At 41.7% G+C, this 20,144-nt stretch overlaps 1 protein-coding gene across 2 annotated transcripts in view; it reads right to left on the bottom strand.

The window, feature by feature from the left end:
* Positions 1-20,144, bottom strand: part of ARMH3 (armadillo like helical domain containing 3) — a 128,888-nt gene that overhangs the window by 67,043 nt on the left and 41,701 nt on the right. For both annotated transcript variants that reach the window (XM_056350844.1, XM_056350843.1), the window contains exons 21-23: positions 6,708-6,790; positions 6,071-6,197; positions 3,283-3,358 (exon numbers count right to left, since the gene is read on the bottom strand). In XM_056350844.1, the coding sequence (XP_056206819.1) occupies positions 3,283-3,358; positions 6,071-6,197; positions 6,708-6,790 (286 nt within the window). The remainder of the gene's footprint in view (positions 1-3,282; positions 3,359-6,070; positions 6,198-6,707; positions 6,791-20,144) is intronic.

Raw genomic sequence — 20,144 nt, forward strand, 5'->3', positions numbered from 1 at the left:
ACAGGTTAGGCTATCATTACTCTGTCTTCTTCAAATTTTCATTTTCTTTAGGTCAGACAGAAATTATGAATAGTCTGTAAAAAGGAAAGGTATGAAGAGAAGGTAGGAATAGCCTCCCCATCTCTTTATACTCAAAAAGAACATTTGTGACTGCTCTTTTCACTGCAGTAAGGACTAGAAGAATCAGATAATCAGCAACAGCAAAACTCGATCAGAGTGCCTAGTGGAAAATAGGGTCCAATTTAAAAGTACAGTTAATACCATAATAGGATACACAAAGTGGGATCTCTCTCTGCAGTTGAGTCTAAACAAGAATGTGTCAAAGATTCTCCAGGTATTACTCATCCTGACTCTGTATTACGACCTCGCCAAGCCAGCACTGCAGGGTGCAAGCAGGACTGTTTTTTGTCTCTCCCCAACAGTTACTCCTGTAACATAAATGCATTGCAGCCTTGAAAAATTGAAAATAACTCACCACTCCTCTCCTGACAGAAATACACATAAGGTTGTACGCTAGGATTTAAAACACTTGCTAAAGCCCACCACATGCATGCACACACAGATGTTTTTACATTTGTAATCTTTCCCAGCAAAAGCCTTGGGATAAGGAAATGACAATTTTGATTTATTTCTTTTTAAATAGCTGTTGTAATGAGATAAAGATATAAACCAAAGCATGACTTTGCACTGCACTGTTACAGCAAAAAGCAGGTAACCATGGCTCATAAAAAACAAACAACTTTCCAGAACGATGGAACAAGCTGAAAGAAAAATCCAATGTGAGATGGACTGCTCTATACTCACTCCCTTCATGGCAAAGGCATCCCAAAAAGAAACAGTACACTGAGACCACTCTAAGGGGAAGCCAAAGGGGCATAAACAAACAGCCAATGGGAAGCTAAGCCCGATTCAAACCGGTACACCTTTATCAACGCATAAAATAATTACAACTTATGATAATACTATCATTCAGTAATATACTGTGTTCCTTTATGAAAGCCATCAGTCTGAGAGCCTCAAACTGTTTCTTCTTCTCAAGCATCCTCTCTTCCTTTTCTCATTGGTGATTTGGGCTTGCAACATCTCCATGACTCTCTGCAACATGGTGTCACAAGTGTGTGCGCACAAGGCTCCACTTTGTACTCCTAGTCCAACACCAGAAGAAAACACACCAGCCCTAGTATTAAGTGCTCCTACAAACACTGCTGCAGAAGTGGGACAACCAACAGACCAGGACAAAATGGTCTTTCTGAACAGACTGCAAAAAACTTCAGACCTTGAAAAGCTCAAGGCATTCCTTGAAGAATTATTATCTTGCCCTTTTGCTTCATAAATTCAGTCTTTAGGCCAAAATGGGAGTATTACATTATCACAGGCCCTTCACTTCATCCATTTTCCCTGTATTGAGATGAGTCTTTTGGAACTTTCTAAAGCATGTTCTTGCAAAAAAACAGGCATCTAGTTGTTCTCTAGTCACCACTTCGAATCATCACACTGTCAATCACCTTCACAAAAGGACAGTACCTCTGGATTTCTCCAGCTTCCAACAACTGGCTGCTCTAAAACCTATTCACTTAAAGAACCATTCAAATGCAGTATTTTTACTGTGAGAAGGAAACAAACCGGCAGACAAACTACCTGCCCTCTCTCCCCACCCCACCCCCTTTTTTTTTTTTTTTGAGGGAAGCAGGGAAATGGGGCAAGTCAGACATGCTAATCCCTCTCTAGGCCTCAAATCATCTCTAATTTAGACCTTTTCTAATTTCACGGAATTAAAAGAAGTCATTCATGAAAACTTCTAAGGCTAGTGGAAGACTACATGAAATTTTAACACACATGAGCAGCTGGATGGAGCAGGGGACAGCTACCAGAAGCCTAGAAGACAAACATGTTATAGGGTTTGCTAGGTGTAGGCAGCACCATGCACTTAACATGTATGTTACATGCTGCCCAGGGAGAGTTGTCACTGTGCCAGTTTTTTGGTTTTATCTTGTCTCAGTTGCATGCTGATCTTTACAAAAGTACCTGTTAAGCAACAGAACATGAGCCAACGCAACAACTTGGCTGCACAAACCAGAGGTGAGCACAAACCCTCTGTGACCACTTGCTTTTTTTATCTCTTTCCTGTTTAGGCTTCTCTCCCTGGGTGTACAGAGAATTCCCAGGGCAGACAATTTGTGTCACATTAAATGACATTAATTTGCCAACAGCTATCTGTTCTGCTGCTTCACTTTGAGTGCATTATCATCCCACAAACACTCATTTATATCTGTTCACAAAAAATAAAAAGACTAGTAGCAAAATAAATCTGGAACCATATGTGGCGTTATTAAGCTTACAGACTTACTAAGGGAACCTTTAAGGTGGTTTACAGACACATAAGATGTATATTGACTTGCAAGATGCCCTCAGAGAGTTTGTCCTACACAATCTCTTTTGTAGTGAGGAAAATGACAAGTACTAGCAATGCAGCAGTACTGAGCTATGTGGTGTTGCATAGACACCAAGTGTCTGGAGTGACAAGTGATAGGTATTTTTTCAGTATAAATAATTTTATCTTTTATGGTTTGTTTACAAGCCAGAGATACACAGTAAATTTTCTCTCTCAACATTCTTCCATTTTCCAATCAATCAGATCCATAAACCTCTTGCCAAGTACCCAGCTTGGTCAGTACTAGCTGCTTCAAGAAGCCAGGAAAAGAAATTATTGCTGTCATGAAGGAATACAGCACATACGTATTCTTTAGCCTTACAAGTAGAGCATAACTTCTGCCCTTGAACACGAGGAAGGCGTTTAAGAGAATATTGAAATGTCCTTAAATAATCAGTTTTAAACACACACAAAACCCTTGCAATGTTAAAACAGGCCTCAAATCTGCTTATTACAGCTGGCTTATAGTTCCCTTCCTAGCTTTATAGAATTGCAGTAGAATCACACAACAGAAATCCATTAGGTCTGCAATTGCTCTGCCAGCACAATATTGTTCTCTACCGTATAACTTCTCCCAAGAATGCTGTGAGGATTAATTCATTACAGCTTGTGCCATGCTTTGAAAGCGCTCGGTCTACAGAAGAGCAGAGAGAATTATTAGAGAGAGGACAATCAAACCCTGGTGATCCTCTTTTTATCCCAGTGGGCCCCGTTTAGAACAGCAATTTAGCTCAACAAAGAGAACAAATTCAAAATCAAATTCAATACAACAACGTGAAAGCGTCACGATAAGAATGCAGTCACACAGGACACAAGAATCTTAAAAATGGTTATTAACTTCTACTTCTTACCTAATATTGACTAAGGCATGGGTCACCTTGCTTGCAGGCTCTTTCCATTGACCAGCATTGGTAGACAGCCTTAGAACTGAAAGGAAAAGAGTTAATCGTGTTGGCACAGAACTGGAATTTTTCTAATCCAAAATGTCAAAAAAATCTGATTTGGTGAGATGGCAGTCCAGGAGCCACATCAAAACAAGGTAATCTTTGAGACTATCTGTGATCCAGGGCACAAGTCCCCTTCAAAGCCCATCTAAGAAACATAAGGAACACAGAAGAGGTGAGCAGAACAAAATAATAGCTGGGAGGCAGGAAGCAGGGCGAATAGAAGAGCCTAGGCTCTTCTGCTTTCATCACCACATATTAAAGTTCATTTCCCCCAGAAATAGGGCAGCATCCCAGGTCTAGGATACCTTTTATTCCACACACCGCTGTCCTCTGGCTCCTGTTTATGCAAGATTCCATCTGAGCTGGACTACATCCTGCAATTTAAACCCACCCCAGCAGCGAAAGATTCTTTACCTCCCTGTTTATCTGGAACTGCAGAGAGGAATTACACACCAGCCTAGGGAAAAACACTCCCTGTAGGAATGAGGGTGGTGTTCTGTTGCACAGATGGTTGCTGACAGACTTAGGAGGAGATCTTAAAACATTCTGCAACAGGAAGAAGTTCTAGGGAAGCCAATTCTTTTCTGCCAGAGTACCAAAAATATTTATTTTGGTCAGAATGTGTAGCGTGTCTACGGTGGCAGTTACGTGCACATATCTTGGTAAGTACCAAAACAATAACAGATCCTGTAGTAAATGTTTGGATTAATTTCCATATTGCCTGAATAGAAAGGAATTTTCTAGGAATTTGTATATACAGGATTTTCCACAAGAAACATTCATCCTTGACTCAGAAGCGAAGGAACAACACATCACCCAAATTTAGGATTGTCTAGAAACACAGATGCTACAAGTGAGTCCATAAGCACAGTGGCTGCAGACTCATTCTTATTATTGCATGACAGAAGCCTTCAGTCATGCAAATCTGGATAAAGTTCAGATTCAGGACAAGAAAAACAAATAAAAAAGGCAATTAGATTCCACCTCCACTCCCAACACAGGAAGTTTTAGCCACATTAACAGGAACGCTAAAGGACTGCGAGTAACTTTCTCATCTGTGCTAACAAACGTTCCAAGGTTAGGGGACGGTAGTCCCAGTGATATGGACTGACAAGCAAAGAGAATTTGTCAGGACACCTGGTTAAACTGTGGTGTTCATCAGCTTGAGACAGTGCTACCTTCCTTCTCACTTCCTAGTGCTACCACTACATGCCATCTGCAGAAAGAGATGTCAGCTCTGAGTAACATTATTTTGTCAAACAGTATTACAGTACTTTAATATCTGAAGTAATGTATTCAAAGAAGGTTTCCATTCAGGCATCTACAACATTAATCCAAAGGGGTTTGCTCTGTGTAGCAGGATAGAAAACATTCATGTGACAAATTAATTGTTTCAACAGGTCAGATGCACCTATAGCAGCCCAGCTGAGTAGGTATTTGAGTGCATTACTCTTCCATTCCACTCTCCTTCAGCTTCCACAGGAGATGGGTTTGAAAAATTGCAGGCTAATAAAAGAACCTCATCTTACTAGTTGCAATTCTGGGAGTAGGAAATGGGTTAGCAAAAAATCTCAGTTGCTCAGCGAGCACGACAATGGCCAAGTGATCCCTTACATAACAGATGAAAAACCGCAGGAAGTTTGTACAAAAGGGCATTTTTGCTTGCAGTTGGCAGGGAGTACTTGGTTACTTTTATTTAGGTGAGGATGGTTCTCTCGCATGTCAGAAGAGTGCTGTGACCAACTCTGTGTCTCCCAATGCCCTTTCACTCCCCTTACATGCTTATATTAACTCCTGTTGTTCACTGGGGATCATGCTGAGAAGGGAGCAGGGGGTGAACGGGAGAAAGGTCCTTCTAGAATAAAGCAAACAAACAACAGAGCTATATTCTTTTCTTCACACCTTCAAGTATGCTGGCATTACAGCAGTGCCACTGCAGCTGTCCTTGGCTGCAGGCTCCTGTGTATACGCTGCCTGATTATGTGTCCATGAATTCCTTGCTCTCCTTTGTTCTTCTTTTCCCTGCTGGGTCTCACTTGGTGGCATTCCAGCATGCCTGCCTCTCTTTGAAGGATGGCAGCTTCTCCCTGTTTTGCCAGTAGGCACATTCTTCAGGCCAGTGATTCACTTGTCATTGCAAGCAGGTTTATGAGGGCTGTTTTCTTGGTTTGTTTTGGCAATGAGAATAGTAGATGTAATAATGTCTAGCACAACAAGCTTCTTATTGTAAGTTTATCAAATTCTTTTCCAAGTTCTTGTTTGCATTGAGTGTTTCTCTGTGCTGGCTGGTTCTGTAGCATGTACCTGCCTTCTGACTTGAAACTGTCCAATGTAATAGACACAAATTACATGAACATGCTTAAAATACCACATTACCCAGTTGTGCCTACAAATTTGTGTTTCCAACCACAGTAACTTGCTGCTAGAGATGCAATGGGTCTGTTCCTGTTTTTTTCTGACTAAAACAAGAAAAATTATCCCTTTAACAAGTTTAGCCCTCTCTCAGTCCTTAATTTATATTAATAATTAATAACTAGGACAAAACATGTCCTAGTACAAAAAAAAAAACGTGTCCAGTCACCAAGACACACATCAGTAGCAGTAGGACAGAAAACCACCCAACACAAAACGCCCCTCCACCACCACCTCACTTCCAGTCAGCAGTGGTCCTGACCAGTCAGGAGGTACTCACCCATAGAATAAAGGTTGTCAAAATTCTGATGCATCCGAATGATTTCATAATACAGCTCATCATAGCTGCTGGGAGTGGGAAGAAAGGTGTCTCCGTAAGTGATGAACATGTTGAACAGGTTCACAACCTATACAAGGAAGTGAAAAATTACAACAGGAGTATTTAGCCAAAATCTGTTCTGCAACAGAAAGAATACAAACTATGTTCAAAACCTTCAAAGAAATAGCTCTCAGGTGCATTACACAGTATTGCATTACTTCATTGCTTTATCTATTATTTTCCTTAATAGTACAGAAGAGACAGACGAGAAGCTTAAATACTGTCATAGCTGGGGGGGCAGGAAAACAGGTTCCTATTCTTTTTTTATACAAAGGGCCACAGAACAAGAAAAAACATTACCAAGTCTGGAAAATTAAACTAAGCCTTTCCCCACATAGACTTGTTTATTTCAATAAGCAGACCCTACAGTGAGTCTTAAGCACTTCCCTTTCCAATCATCCAGCGAAACCAACCACAATGATATTCCTCCACTGTGTGGCTTTGTTCTGCTATCTCCTTAACAGAACCCTGGCTTCTTTCTTAAGATTCATTCAAGATTACATTGTTTAAAATAAGAGGATGTTTTTTCTGTACTCACCATAAGTGCAAGGGTGAAGATGTTGTGCTTGGCAAGCAACACAGTCTCATTGGACATGAGGAACTTCAACAAGTTGATCAAAGCTAGAAGAAAATAATACATGTTCTTTAAATAAAGTTAAAAGCAAAGCCATTCTTAAGTCAAACACAGGTGCATTTTCATTATCTAGTATAAACTAACCTAAATGCCAGCTGCTTACCTCCCAGAAATATATCAATTTACAGGGATGGGGTGTGTGATGCTTTTTGTGGCTAGAATACTGTGCTGGACAGGTAATTGACAGCCATTTTATTGTCCCACATTTATTCTCCTTCACTGACTTCCCAATCAAATCTGCTCAGGCTCAAGTTAAGTCTCTTGTTAGCTTAGTCAATTCACAGGAGATTTTTTCTGTGCACCAGATCTTGAAGTGAGCTTTGGGGTTGGAGAATTCAGCTGTCTCATTTCTGCTTCATACATCACCAACATGATGTATGCGCAGTCAGCCCCAAACTGTCACTCCTGTTGATACATGCAGTTAAAAAAAAAGTAACAAAAAAACATGGCATAGCTTTTCTGTAGCTCTATGTCAATGCTGCTGCAACGGAACAAGGAAGGATATAGTACTTTATTGTGTCAGTTACTGAGCACTGTGCAGTAAAGACTACAGATCTGGCTCACACTTGTCTTAAAAACAACAAAAACAAAAGCTCCTGCTGTAACCACCCAAAATCAGCTAGCGATAGTGGGAATTAACAAAAAGGTTGGCTAAAAGAGCTTTAATCAAACAGACTTTACAATAAACAGTTTTATTCCATACAATTGAGTAAAACGGAGAGTTCAAATGGAAAGTTCTTTATCTTGGTTTTTCTAGTACCTGAAAATTTCAAAATAGAAAACTATTTTCTTCTGCATTATAGCTGCTCAGAACTGAAGGCTGATGACTGCCTAGAACAGATTCTTAATGTACCCTCTGCTCTGAAGTCAACAGATTTCAAGACTTAAGACATCTGAATTAGATGGCCTGCAAAGTCAAACTGGAACACTATATAGAGATTTTAGAAAAGGTTTTTAATTACCTACTAATTGGTAACTGCATCTAACAGAGCAATGCGAGGCATTACTTCAATTTCTTATAGGTACAACCAGTATTTGTTGATCTGTTCTTCCCCACACCATAACACAAGTGTTACACACAATTCAGTAACCTGTGAGAAAACTCCCGTTTCTGAGGACCCCGTAGCAAATACAGAACAGACCGTTCATCTCAGCCCAAAGGTACAGGCTATAAAATAGGAGAAGATAAAGCACAGAGAACAAGAATGAGCTAAGGGCAAAATTTAGATACACCCCCACCCACCACCCCCACCCCCTGCTTCAGGATTACAAAGTACTCAAAAAAAGGTAAAACCAGAAAACCTACAGTAAAAAGACAGATGTGAAGAGACTGATAAGATCTGGAATCAAACACAATTGTCAGATTCTGAATACAGTCCTCCAACCACTGAAGTTTATCAGGAGTATCAAAAGTTTATATATGCCCGGCAAAAGAGAAGCCTACAGCCCTAGTGTGGGCATTTACTCATCACAGACAGAAGCTACTTCAGTGTAATCTACACTGGTGACTTGATGCTGAGCCACAAACCAGAATGAACGAAGTTCTCCGCAAACTCCAGACAAGCAAGTGATTTATCTTTCAGAGCTATTCCAGGCTTTAACAAGCAGCAGTAGCATCTCTCCCTTCCAAGACAGCAGCCCACCTCATGAAGCAGGTATATTAATACCTTTTCAATCCAGCCACAGAACTCCCCATACCATCATCACCTCATCATCAGACAAACTCCTGGGACCAAAAGCAGAGCCTGGATTCCACAACAATCCAGCTCTGGAAATACTTCTGTCAGATATTTTTCTGTAAAACAGCCATTTCAAAACAAAGGAGTAGCAGGTACAGATGGGCTCTCCGCCAGAGCAGAGATCCAGCTAAAAACAGGTTGCCAAGGTAACCAAGCCTCCACAGCAAAAAAGTAGTCTCCCGCAGTCCGTGCCTTGGACTGAAGACAGCTGCCCTGCAGCTCTGTCATAGCAGCTTACTGGCCATCTCTATTTAATAGTTATAACCATGGGTTTACCTCTTTCCTGGCCACGCAAGTCCATGTAGCCGCATCTCATGACCAGGTGCTGCTGTTCAGCTACTAGCAGATGAGGCTTCTGAAAGCAGAGTAGTAGTGCACTGGATTTCCTATAACAAGTGATGTGAAGCCTCTTGTTGGTCCCATTACCTCTCACTCTCCCACCAGAACCCTTCTGAAAGGCCCCTGCAGGTGGGTGATCACAGAGCACCATGAGAAGCCACTGAACATCCAAACACAGTGAACATGAAAGCCACCCGTGATGGAGACACACTATTTTTAAAAGAACAAGTGTAACCATCGCTTGTCTAGATAGAGGTCAAGTACTCACCAACTGACAGAGACAAACAAGTGCCCTACAACTGCCCACTGCAGTTACTTCTCAGCTACCGCCCTGAAGCACTTGCACTGCTCTACATTAATGACAACACTTGAAGCAGAATGGTTGCTTTGTTTTACCCCAACAGCTCCTATGTTCGTTCCAGCCATTGTGATGGATTTGCTCATTTAATTTTCCTGTTCCAGTTAGAAAGAAGAGATTACCACTGCTTGAAAGCAATCTTTATACCTGAACTACAATGCCGTCATAGCCTACTCACAGTCAGTCTGTGCTGTTCCTCCCCCAAGAACCAGAAGGGAGAGGAATGTGCTTCACATGAAGAAACTCAGTGCTGGGCTCGGAGCTGATCAGAAGAGTTAATCCACCAGGTTTACAGTTACTGCGTGTACTGCACAAAGAAATTTCCAACTGTTTGGAAATACACATTCCTAAAAATGTTGCAGTGCTCCTAGTTAGGTTATACGCTGTATCAATGCTCAAAAAGCAATCAACCTTTTTCCCCACCAGCCTCTGCTTAAGTGGCTCTAAGTAACAGGAACCCTGCGGAACACGAACTCTCAAACCTATGGCTACATGCGTCTCCACAGTTTGCTTGTAAGGCAGACCCTGTACTGAAAATGAGGACAGCTGTGCCCTGCAGTTTTCAGAATTAACAACCTTTAGATCTAGCTTCATATGTCCAGTGCCCTTCAGTGACAATTACACAAAATAAACCTCCAGAGCAAACGTCCAACTGGCTGACACCCCTCTGCCCCCGAGCTCCAAGGGAACACTGCTGCTACTACTCCTGAGCAACCTGAAGCCAAACCAGATGCGTTAGTTCTTCCCTGCTGCAATCAACTGTTTGTCTATGGTATCCCATCCGCAATTATCCATGTTTTTTCCCAGCGGAGGAGCAGTTCAGTCTCTCAGCTGCACAGGCAGACAGAACAGTGGCCCTTGCTTGGGCTCAGCCACATTATCCCAATTTGTGCTCCAGGATTTAACAGTGATGGACAGTTTGGCCATGAGATCTATTTCAACATTAACTGGAAAACAGTACCATTTTTGCAATAGCCTCTAAAGCCTTTTTTTTTTTTTTTTTCCCCTAAAGATGCTTGTCTTTGGCATCCCTTACCAGGTCAAAATACACCCACTACACTGAGTCTTGAAACATACATAATTTCAAAATACAATAGTGTCACTGGAACTTCTTTCACAACAAAACCAGGAAGCTGTAACAGAAGTAAGCTAGCCGCCAGCAGTATTTGCATGCAAGCTTCTCATTTTGTGACCTAAGCTGAGTGCACTGGCTATGCTTCTTAAAATAAACAAGAAGAGAATGCAGCCTTGAACACCTACATTTACAGCCTCAAAACCAAGTAGAAAAGCATGTTAAGTGGAGACTTAAATTGGACACGAAGCCGTATGATTGGCTGTACGTGGAAGCAGCGTAAAGCATAAAGGCTGGTTTTTAGGCAATTTTCTCTCCCAAGGATTATTACAGTCAAAGGATGAAAAGTGATATCACCAGCTTTTACAGATACCCTCCCTGCTTTTTAAACTGAAATGACTGCAGTGAAAGAGGCTCTTAGCTCTTCCACTGCAATGCCACTTTTCAGGACAGACCCTTTCCCTTATCAGCTCTCGTGGTCAGTCTGTCTGCTGAGGACCAACAGTACTCCTGCTCAGTTATTTGCTGCCCTTCTTCAAGCCAATCCTCTGTAAGACGACTGTGGGCAGCCAGCATCTCTTCTCCTCTTCTACCAGGAAGGAGGTAATTCCTGTTAACAGATAGATGCCCTTCTCTCCCTCCTTCCCCTGTTCCTCCTTCCATAGCAGAATTACTTTCTCTCACTGTAAGCCTTGTTTTAAACATAAGTATATTTAGCCCCAGTACATTTGGGATTCACACAAAGTTTCCGTCCTATTTAATGTCTCAGTGTTCACTGTTTGGATCATGTGTAATGCAACAGGAGCACAGAGGTAAGTTAAGTAGAGAAAAGGCGGAGGGAAAGGAGCAGTAGTACCATCCCTTGGGCAAGTCAGAATGCAGCACAGACTCTGCCAAGAGCATCATAAGGCTCTGATGTGTTATTGCACAACAGAGCAGAAGAGAACAGCCCTGAGACACACATCAATGAGAGCTTGGATGGGTTGAGCACAGCATGGAGGCCACTGTCACTGCATCTGCTGCGCTTACAGGTCAAAAATCTTCTAATGGTGCATATAATGGCCCTCAACAAAGGAGCAAGGGAGAAAAAGATGTGAGGGCTCCTCAGCTGCAGTACAACATCAGTTAACAGGATCCCGTACTCTAATAAAATCCTACAATTTTCTACACTCCAACTCTCAGGGCACACTGTGAAGAACAGTGATCTTCCCATTCCCTCTGGAAGTTACCATTGTACCAACTGAACATTCCATGTGCTCCTTTCAGTGTTTAAACTCCCAACCCCCTTAGGAGGATCCCCTACATGTCACTGCAGGGCAGCTGATAATGACATCTGGGCAACACTTCCATGCTGCAGAGAAATCCCCCGCCTACGAGCGCTTCAGCAGCACAGTGACTACCTGGACCTCTGATAGCTGGCCCATTCATATATACAAACTCCCAAGGCAAGGTCCAGACCACTCATTGTAGCACACGGTAAGCCAGATCTGGTAAGGATTAGCACTAAGAAGCTGTATTCGATTCCTCAAGAAGCAGCACTTCTGTGCTTCAATTCCTCCAACATAAAAGAAAAAACAGCACCTTCTATCTGCAACAGCACTGGAAGTATAAATAGAGCAATGAGAACAGCCCTGGCTGTACCCAGTCTGACCAAAGGCCCACTCCACACCCAGTATTGTGTTGCTGTCATCATCAAATTCCTGTTGAAAAGTAATACGTCAAACAACACTTTCTCATAATGCTTTTCCAGATTCCAAAATTCAGCATGACCCCCTTACACAAGGCGAACTACAGCATAGAGTGTGGAAATAACAGACTCTCACAGCATGAGAATACCATAACCACAGACCAGTACACTCTCCTATTCCAGACTGGAAGTCATACAGGCTAAGCTAGGATAACCATATATCCCACTGTGCTGTTAGGAAGAGGAGGAGAGACCCCAGAACAGAGTAATCACCTGTAATAAATGCTATACCTAAAGAGAAATTCAGAAGTAGGGAAGCAAAAGGCTCAAATATGATATACTGAGATGGCCCGCATGTTAAGATGGTGCAGATCTGGCCACGTTCAGCATGGGCAGACGCTCAGCAGAACAGTGATCAAAACAAACTCAGCAGGAGCTTAATATCTACAGACAGGGTTTGACAGAAAAGAACCAACAGAGGTAGTTTCCAGATAGAGCAGTAGGAACAGGCAGCGTGTCCAAGAAATAGCTACGTTGCTATTACAGACTAATGCACCAGAACCCCCCCAAGGCACAAATGATCCCAGCATCCTTGGACAAGTGAACCAATTACTGGGACAGCATCTGCAGCTTTCTGTCAATCAGTCAAAGCACTAGAAAACAAGACTGTTGCACCATTGCTGCAGTACCCTCCCAGGGAAGCAGGGGAAGCAATAAAAGCTCTGTCAACATCAGTATTCAACGCGCTTCAACTCGGCTCTGATAAGGAGGGAGCACCCTGCTCATAGTTGTAACAATTCACCTGGCTGGACAGCTCCTCTCACTGCTGCCTCCCCACGTGCCACCACAGGCACAGCCAAATTTCTGCTCCTGGCCACCAAAGCTCTGTGTCAGGCAGCAGCTTGCTGTTGGCAGGCTCCCCATCACCAGCATCTCAGCACTCTACAGCTGTTCCCTCTTCTCCCCATGACTCCCAGGGTACAAGCAAGAAAGCAGCCTGTATTCTTAATGAGAAACAACAGCTTGCCAGAGGGCTGGAGCGCACAATAGCATATAACCCATTGCTCCCAGGATCAGTCGAGTAGGCCACTTCACTTCCAATCCTTTCCTTTCCTTATATAGTCTCCATCCCTGGTACTCACTGTTCCTGCCTAACCACAGCCAACGGTGTGAAAATTGCAAGCTTAAGGGAAATGCTGATTGCCGATGCCAGCGCAATGCTGCTTGATAGCAATCCAGCAAGCAGTAAGCAAGAAACCAAAATTTCCAACTTTAAGCTAAAGCTCACATGGAACAATGCACTTTTTTCTCAAAATTAAAAAATAAAAAAAGCACACACCCACAAACTTCATTCCCCTTTAGAGAAAAGGGAAATACTGAGCTCAATTCTATTCTGTCTGACAATGCAGGTTCACACTGTTAATTAAATAGTAGTCTTGGGAGTTAAGGTTGCACATTTTTGCTTGGGGTTTTAAGGCAGAAAAGGAGGAGAATTTGGAGAAAGGGCAGAAATATTGTGTGAGAACATGGAAAGACTGCAAAGCAAGGGACCCAGGAGTGCTGCTTCTTGAAAACAAAAAGGGGAGAGGCATAAATCACTGCATTCTGAATGATGCAACCCCTACGTGCAGACAAAGAAATGACTGAACAGCTCTGGCTGTAACACTTGTCATCAATGGAACTGTTTCCCAGGAGAAATTATCACACTATCTCCACTAGGTCACAACAATCTGCAAACTGTTAGGGATTCACAATCAAATTCTCCAGTGTTAGCTAGCTTTATTTAAGGAGTAATTTGCACAACAGAGCAACATATCCAGATGAGACCTGCCAGCCTGAGGCAGGATGACCACAAGGTTACTAGACTTTTGCCCACCTAAATGACTGAATTCCCTTTGTGCTCATCTGAGCAAGGCCCTGTTAATTTCCATCCTGATCCTACTCGGTGATCAATAACAGCCACAAAACTTGTATTATTTGTTTTCTCTCCACTGGCAACCGGGGTCAAACCCTTTATCATCAGTATTACAATAGGTCAAAATAAAGTGAAGGTATCTAGAATTAAGTAATAGAATGCTAAGATGGATTTAAGCAAAAGCAGATGCTTCCTAAAAATGCCCCAGGTGGTGAATTTAGAACATCCTGTTTTACAAGACCACCACTGAGTTTCTGCATTTCTTACACCATCTTCTTTAGGAGATTTACACCAGTACATTTCACCAAGTGGCTGTGTGCTCTTACCCTAAGTGTTTTTTTTACTTTTGGTTTGAAGGAGGTAGCGTGGAAAGGTTTACATGAAATTGAAACACTAGTTGAGAATGGCAGTTCACAGGTCTTCTGCCTGCGAGCTTTGTAAGAACTGGGGGTTTCTTTGGGGCAACAGGGAGAAGCACAGAAGCACAAATTCAGTAAATCAATTAATATCAACCCACAACATACATCACAACTACAAAGTTTGTATTTTAGAAGTATATTTCAACTTCAATCCTTTCCTAAATTCACTGAAATAGCTAAGAGAAGTAACAGTTGCACTCCTGTACCAACGTGTCCAACTAAGCACCAGCATTCCTATGAGTAAAGAAAATGGGAGACTCCAAGGGTTGCCAACTCCCACTACCTATTACGTGGCACATAACTGTTACAGTTTTTAGTTTGTGTAAGAAACTACATTCTTTCCAATAGATTTTCAGAACTATTCTACCTCCTCTGAAGCTTCGCTAGAGTCAACAAGCACAGGCACTTGTGAACCTCTTGGGCTTCCTACTAAAACAGCTGGCCAATATTATCTATTTTCTTTCAATTTCAAAGATTAAGAACAGAGATAAAGCTTGCTGGTCACCTATCTACAAGTAAAGGTGAGGTAAAGTTGCCATAGACAAGGACACTGCACAAAATGTAAGTTAATCATGATTTTAATACTTACTGAACTTATTTAATACTTGATGAACCACTTAGAAATAAACACTAGTTCCAAATCTTCAACTTAATGACCCAGTTCTCTGGAATACTAAAGGACTTGCTGGTTTTTTGCAATCCTAGAGCTAAGCACCTCTACCCTCAGGATGCTAATACAAGACCTGTGAAGTCCTGCCCATGTCCTTCTTGGCACAGAAAAATAGTCATAAGCGTGGCTGAAAGAAGAAAACATTCTTTCCTCTTTCAAGCATACAATACATTAAGAGGCACTGGGAAAAAAAATGCACCCAGGATACACACCTAAGTTAGATGCTATTTCTCATTCCTTGGTTTCCCACGCTGAAGAATGGTCCCCAGGAAGGCATTTAAATAAGAGAATAGGAAAAGGATATTTAGTTCCATCCTTGAGCATTAAAATTGCTGAATAGCTCCCTTTCCAGACCATGCAATGATTTCTAACCCAAAGTTTCTATCCGATAACACCTCTCCCAGCCTCCCTAACACTCTAACCCCAGACCTCATCCTATCTAGTCTCTCCTACACTCAGGGCTTCCTACTCCTCCTAAAACACTATCACTGCCGATTCACCTTAGGCTCTCCATCCTCCCAGGTCAAAAATCTCTCTCGTTCCAATGACCTACCCTCCCCATCAGCTCAGAGCTCCCATTTCTGTTGCAGCCGCTCAGCATCTCAGCTTTAACCAGCCTGGACACTGCTCCTGCTTCTTCCTCAGCTTCTGGTGCTCCCACTGAACTACCACTGGGAACTGCAGAGGGAGCTCATCCTTTCTGCTTCCAGCCCCATTCCTCAGTGAGGTGGCACTCACTCAAAAAAGCCACCATCACCTTGTACTTTAACAACTCATGAGATCCCAAATCTCCAGCATGGCATATGGCTGGGAGCTCTCAGTCACATAGGGGTTCTTATGTGCAGCTTTGAAAAGTTGGGTCAGCCTCCCACTATCAAAAGGCACGGAGAAATGAGAAGGTAAGCACCAGGTAAAACCTGCATTAGGTAGAATATGTTGACCTACACAGGTGTTAAAACTCTAGCATTTGTTCTATAGTTCTCTTTACAGTTTACAAGCATCACAGTGAAGTCAGAAAGCATTTCTGCTGGAAGGTATTTGAAAGGTCAAGTCTCACATAATGACTTATTTTTTCTTCCCAAAACAGTAAGTTCAAGCAGAACCTTTCAAAAAGAGACAAACAAACCTTTGTACCCACCCTAGATTTCATTTAATGAAAGCATTTTACGCTTAACACACAAGCTCCTGTTCCTTCTATCCTATCCCTACACATGACCTTTATTATTAGTTACCTTTGAAGATGCTGTGTTAAAGAGGCTGTTTTTATGCTTGCAACATCCTTCACAGCTTAAAGACCTTTCTTTCTTACTCTTACTCTTTTTTTAAAAATTACTTTCTTGCAATTCTTTATCACACAGAAATTACCACAGCAGCCTTATCTATGCCATCAGCTGCACAATGACCGCTTTCTCTGAACTCTTAAGACTTCAGACGCATGCAGAAGACAGTACTGGTGGATCCTGAACTTTGGTAGCATTTTTTAAAGCCACATAAGACATTCTGTGAGTTTTTAAGGTCAAATTTTTGGTCTTTAATTCTTTTCCCTAAAATCTTTAAGTCATTTGCTAAACGGCCAAGCAGCTATATAGTCTTTCAGAGTCTCACGGCATGTATGATCAGGCATTTTACCAGTGAATTAGACTTTCTGGTATGGTAGTATATGAATCGTGCCTCCACAAGGGCTGCAAGAACACAAGCTTCCCTTGCCATGTAGCTGCTGCAGAATGTGCCAGTGACAGAGGGATTAAGGGGAGATGCAACATCACCTGATTTCCAATCTGTTTAGCAACACAAATCAGAGGGCTGAAGCAGACCCGATCAACAGTTGGAGAACCAGAAATGCCATAAGTAACAAATGCTATCAGTTATCAATATTTCAGCCACAGAAATAACAGAGCAAAGTACGAGTGACTAAACAATACCACCTTAAATATACACTGTATAAGGGCAAATGTGTTATATATACTGAAACTGGGGGGGGGGGGGGGGGGGGGGTGTCTCCCCCCCAAAATATTACTGCATACTTTAAAATGTTCCACAAAGAAACCTTTCACCTCTTTAGTATTCACCAAAACAAGATTTTGAAAGCAGTATTATCCTGGTGCCTTAAATACAGAAACTGACAAAATCTAAGAAGTCTACAAAAAGGAAAACAGTATATTTTGTCCCGTGGCATTGTAAGAATCTGCTTTGATAACCCTAAAATTTAAAAAAATGGAGAAAAATAACTTCTTGATAGTGCTACATATTTGAAGTACCTTCATTTTAACAGTGCATTCAGCATCTATCAAATTAACTAAGCTACAAGATAAGACACTGTAGCCCTTACGTTACAATAATTTGGAAACCAATCTTCAAAGCTTACTAATTGCAAAGCTCATTTTTAATCCTACTTTGCATTCAATTACTCTAATAAATAGCTATTTCACCATTTTTCATTATTATATTTAAGATTTTTTTATGATCTACTCTTGCTATTATAAGCCTATATGAAAATTGCTTTTCTGTTTCTTTAAACATGGATTTGCTTAAAGCAAACCATAGCAACTGCAAAGAAGTTACCTGCACCCCCTAAGCTCAGAGTGAATTGCTCAAGCATTACTAATTTTGAGGTGGGAGGAGTTGAAGAAGTGAAGTATTTTTATATAAAAAGCTTAAATGACTCATGAAAACTCTTTTGGCATAGCTCATACGAGCTTGACAACAACATATATAGCACCTTCCATCACTCAAGTGCTGTACAAACTAGTTAAGAGTTTAATGATTAAAACCCAAGCCCCACCTTTAGGACCAGCAAAACCAACCTCATTTTCACATGACAAGGAGCAGAACTCAAGATTCAACTGTGTTCATTGGGCATAACATGCTATTTCTGAGAGCAGGGAACTGGTTGTTACTGAGTAAAGTTTCCTTATCAGCTCTATAAAGTACCTTACATATGACATTCAATAAATCAGTGTTTAAAAAGTATAAGGTACCTGGCACAACAGTCCAGGAGATTCCCAGTTGGCTAAAATATCTGTAAGGGAACAGGTCAACTGACCATATCCCACTTAATTTCTGACCTTGGCCACACTTCTAGGCTAGTCACCAGTAATGGTATGCTGCCACAGCAGAGTAAAAAAAAAAAAAAAAAAAGAAATTATTTTCTTCAGTGCTCAAAGGCAAGGGCCATACACTAATCACAGATAATTGAACTGAAGCTACAAATCTAATAAAAAGGTCTATTAAAGAGGAACCAACATCAACACGCATCTGGATCTGAATGTCTGCCTCACCTATCAGTAACTGTGCTTGGTAATCATTTTCATAGGCTAATGAAGTTACAATTGCTTTTTGCTCTTCAGCATTCTTTTTAGGATATTCCAGAATTTAGCTCCACTAGTGAACTGGTATTTCTTTTCACACTACTTTTAGCTAGAGCCAGCTTAAATATGCTACTTTTGCCACCTACAGATCTTCCTTTTTGTCACTCCTGCTTTCAACTCTCACCTCCTACATCACCCTGTCAGCTAAATATTCTTGGTCACCTGGTCAGCACAGGTAGAGATTTATACTGTATTGAGTGCCATGGTCCTGGCCCACCGATTTAATATGAAAGAATTAATCTATAGGGAAGCTAAGGCTGGATCAGAACCAAAGACCCAGTAACAATATTGCTCTTCCTCAAGTTCAGACTTTGAAAAAGGAAGTCCAACAGAAGTAATATCATACATAAGCAATGTGCCACATAGTGGCGTATCCAAAGAACTATGAAGTATTACAGACTGCACGAACAGCCTGATATGTGTCCTGAGAGATGCCAAACACCTGGCTCCACTGCTTCTCTCTGTAATCATTGCAACTTATAATCAAAAAAGAAAACGCAGAAACTTTCTCCAAGTGCTGCTGGCCTTCCATACTGAAGACAAAGCACTCACAAAGGAAAAGCATCTATCAGTCAGATGACACACGAATGGCTTCCCTTAATTAGAGACTCACTAATAGTAGAATTAGCAAGTGAACAGAAGGCTCCATACATTGCTACTGCTTCCACCTACAACCTTTAACTCAGTTAACTCAGTTACTCTGCACCCTCTACCGACTACCTATCCCACAGTATTCCCTTTGTCTTCTCCCACTCAATTTTCTGCCTGAAACAAGCCTCCTCCTTTTACATGTCAGGTAAAATTCTCTCCCTTTCTTTCAATACTTCCTTCTATCAATTCCCTCCAGCTTCTTTGTTCCACTCAGCTCTATTGGGGGGCTTCCATTGCTATTATCCACACTGCACAACAGGAGCATTGCTTCCATCATCAGACACCTTGTCATTCAAGAAGACAAGTGTGGGCTTGAAGGCCTTCTATAAAGCACACCTGATGGGGCAATCTGAGATCTCAGACCTTACAGTGAATAGCTTCTCCCTTTTAGCTGTTCATCTAGCAGTGATAACTAATTCTTCAATCCAAAATAAAAGGCCAAAGGGGAATATGCTCACATAAAGGACAGAAATGAATTCAGAAGTCCCTGTGCTCTGGTATGGAATCATCCGTCAGATAGATCAAGACCAGAAAAACAGCCATTCTTTCACATCAAAGACAGCAGCATTTGGGGTAATCAAAGAGCAGCCTTGACAGGGATAAGAGTTAATTATGAAATATATTTCAAGATAGGGCTGGCAATTAGCATTCAGTCTGCCACATATAGCACTCCAGAAGTACACATCTGGAGCAGCCAGGACGGGCCCTTTTACAGGGACACATACCACTCAACCCAGGGCCTTCCAGCCTGCACAAATCACCTAGCAGCTACTGAAGAATCTCTGCCTCAACATCCTATAAAAAAGAATTTGAAGCATTCTTACTGTAATTTACTCCTGCATGAGAAGATGTCCCTAAACACACAGAAATCTATAGTAAGTGTGGAGCTCTTCAGCTACATCAGGAGTGCAGACATTCCAGGTCCTTCACAGAAACCTGACCAACCCGAGTGCTGTATGCTTACTTTCAAAGCATGTGCAGTACTTAATACTGTTGAGGCACTTTACATTTCTGAAGCACTATACAAACACCAGCTAATTAGAAACAGCTAACAAGAATATCCCAAGATAGCAAATCTTAGTGTGTAGCAAGGATTTTTACTTTTTTCCCCCTAAAACAGGGA

The sequence above is a fragment of the Falco biarmicus genome, chromosome 9 (genome assembly GCF_023638135.1).
Source record: "Falco biarmicus isolate bFalBia1 chromosome 9, bFalBia1.pri, whole genome shotgun sequence".
NCBI classification, from domain to species: Eukaryota; Metazoa; Chordata; class Aves; order Falconiformes; family Falconidae; genus Falco; species Falco biarmicus.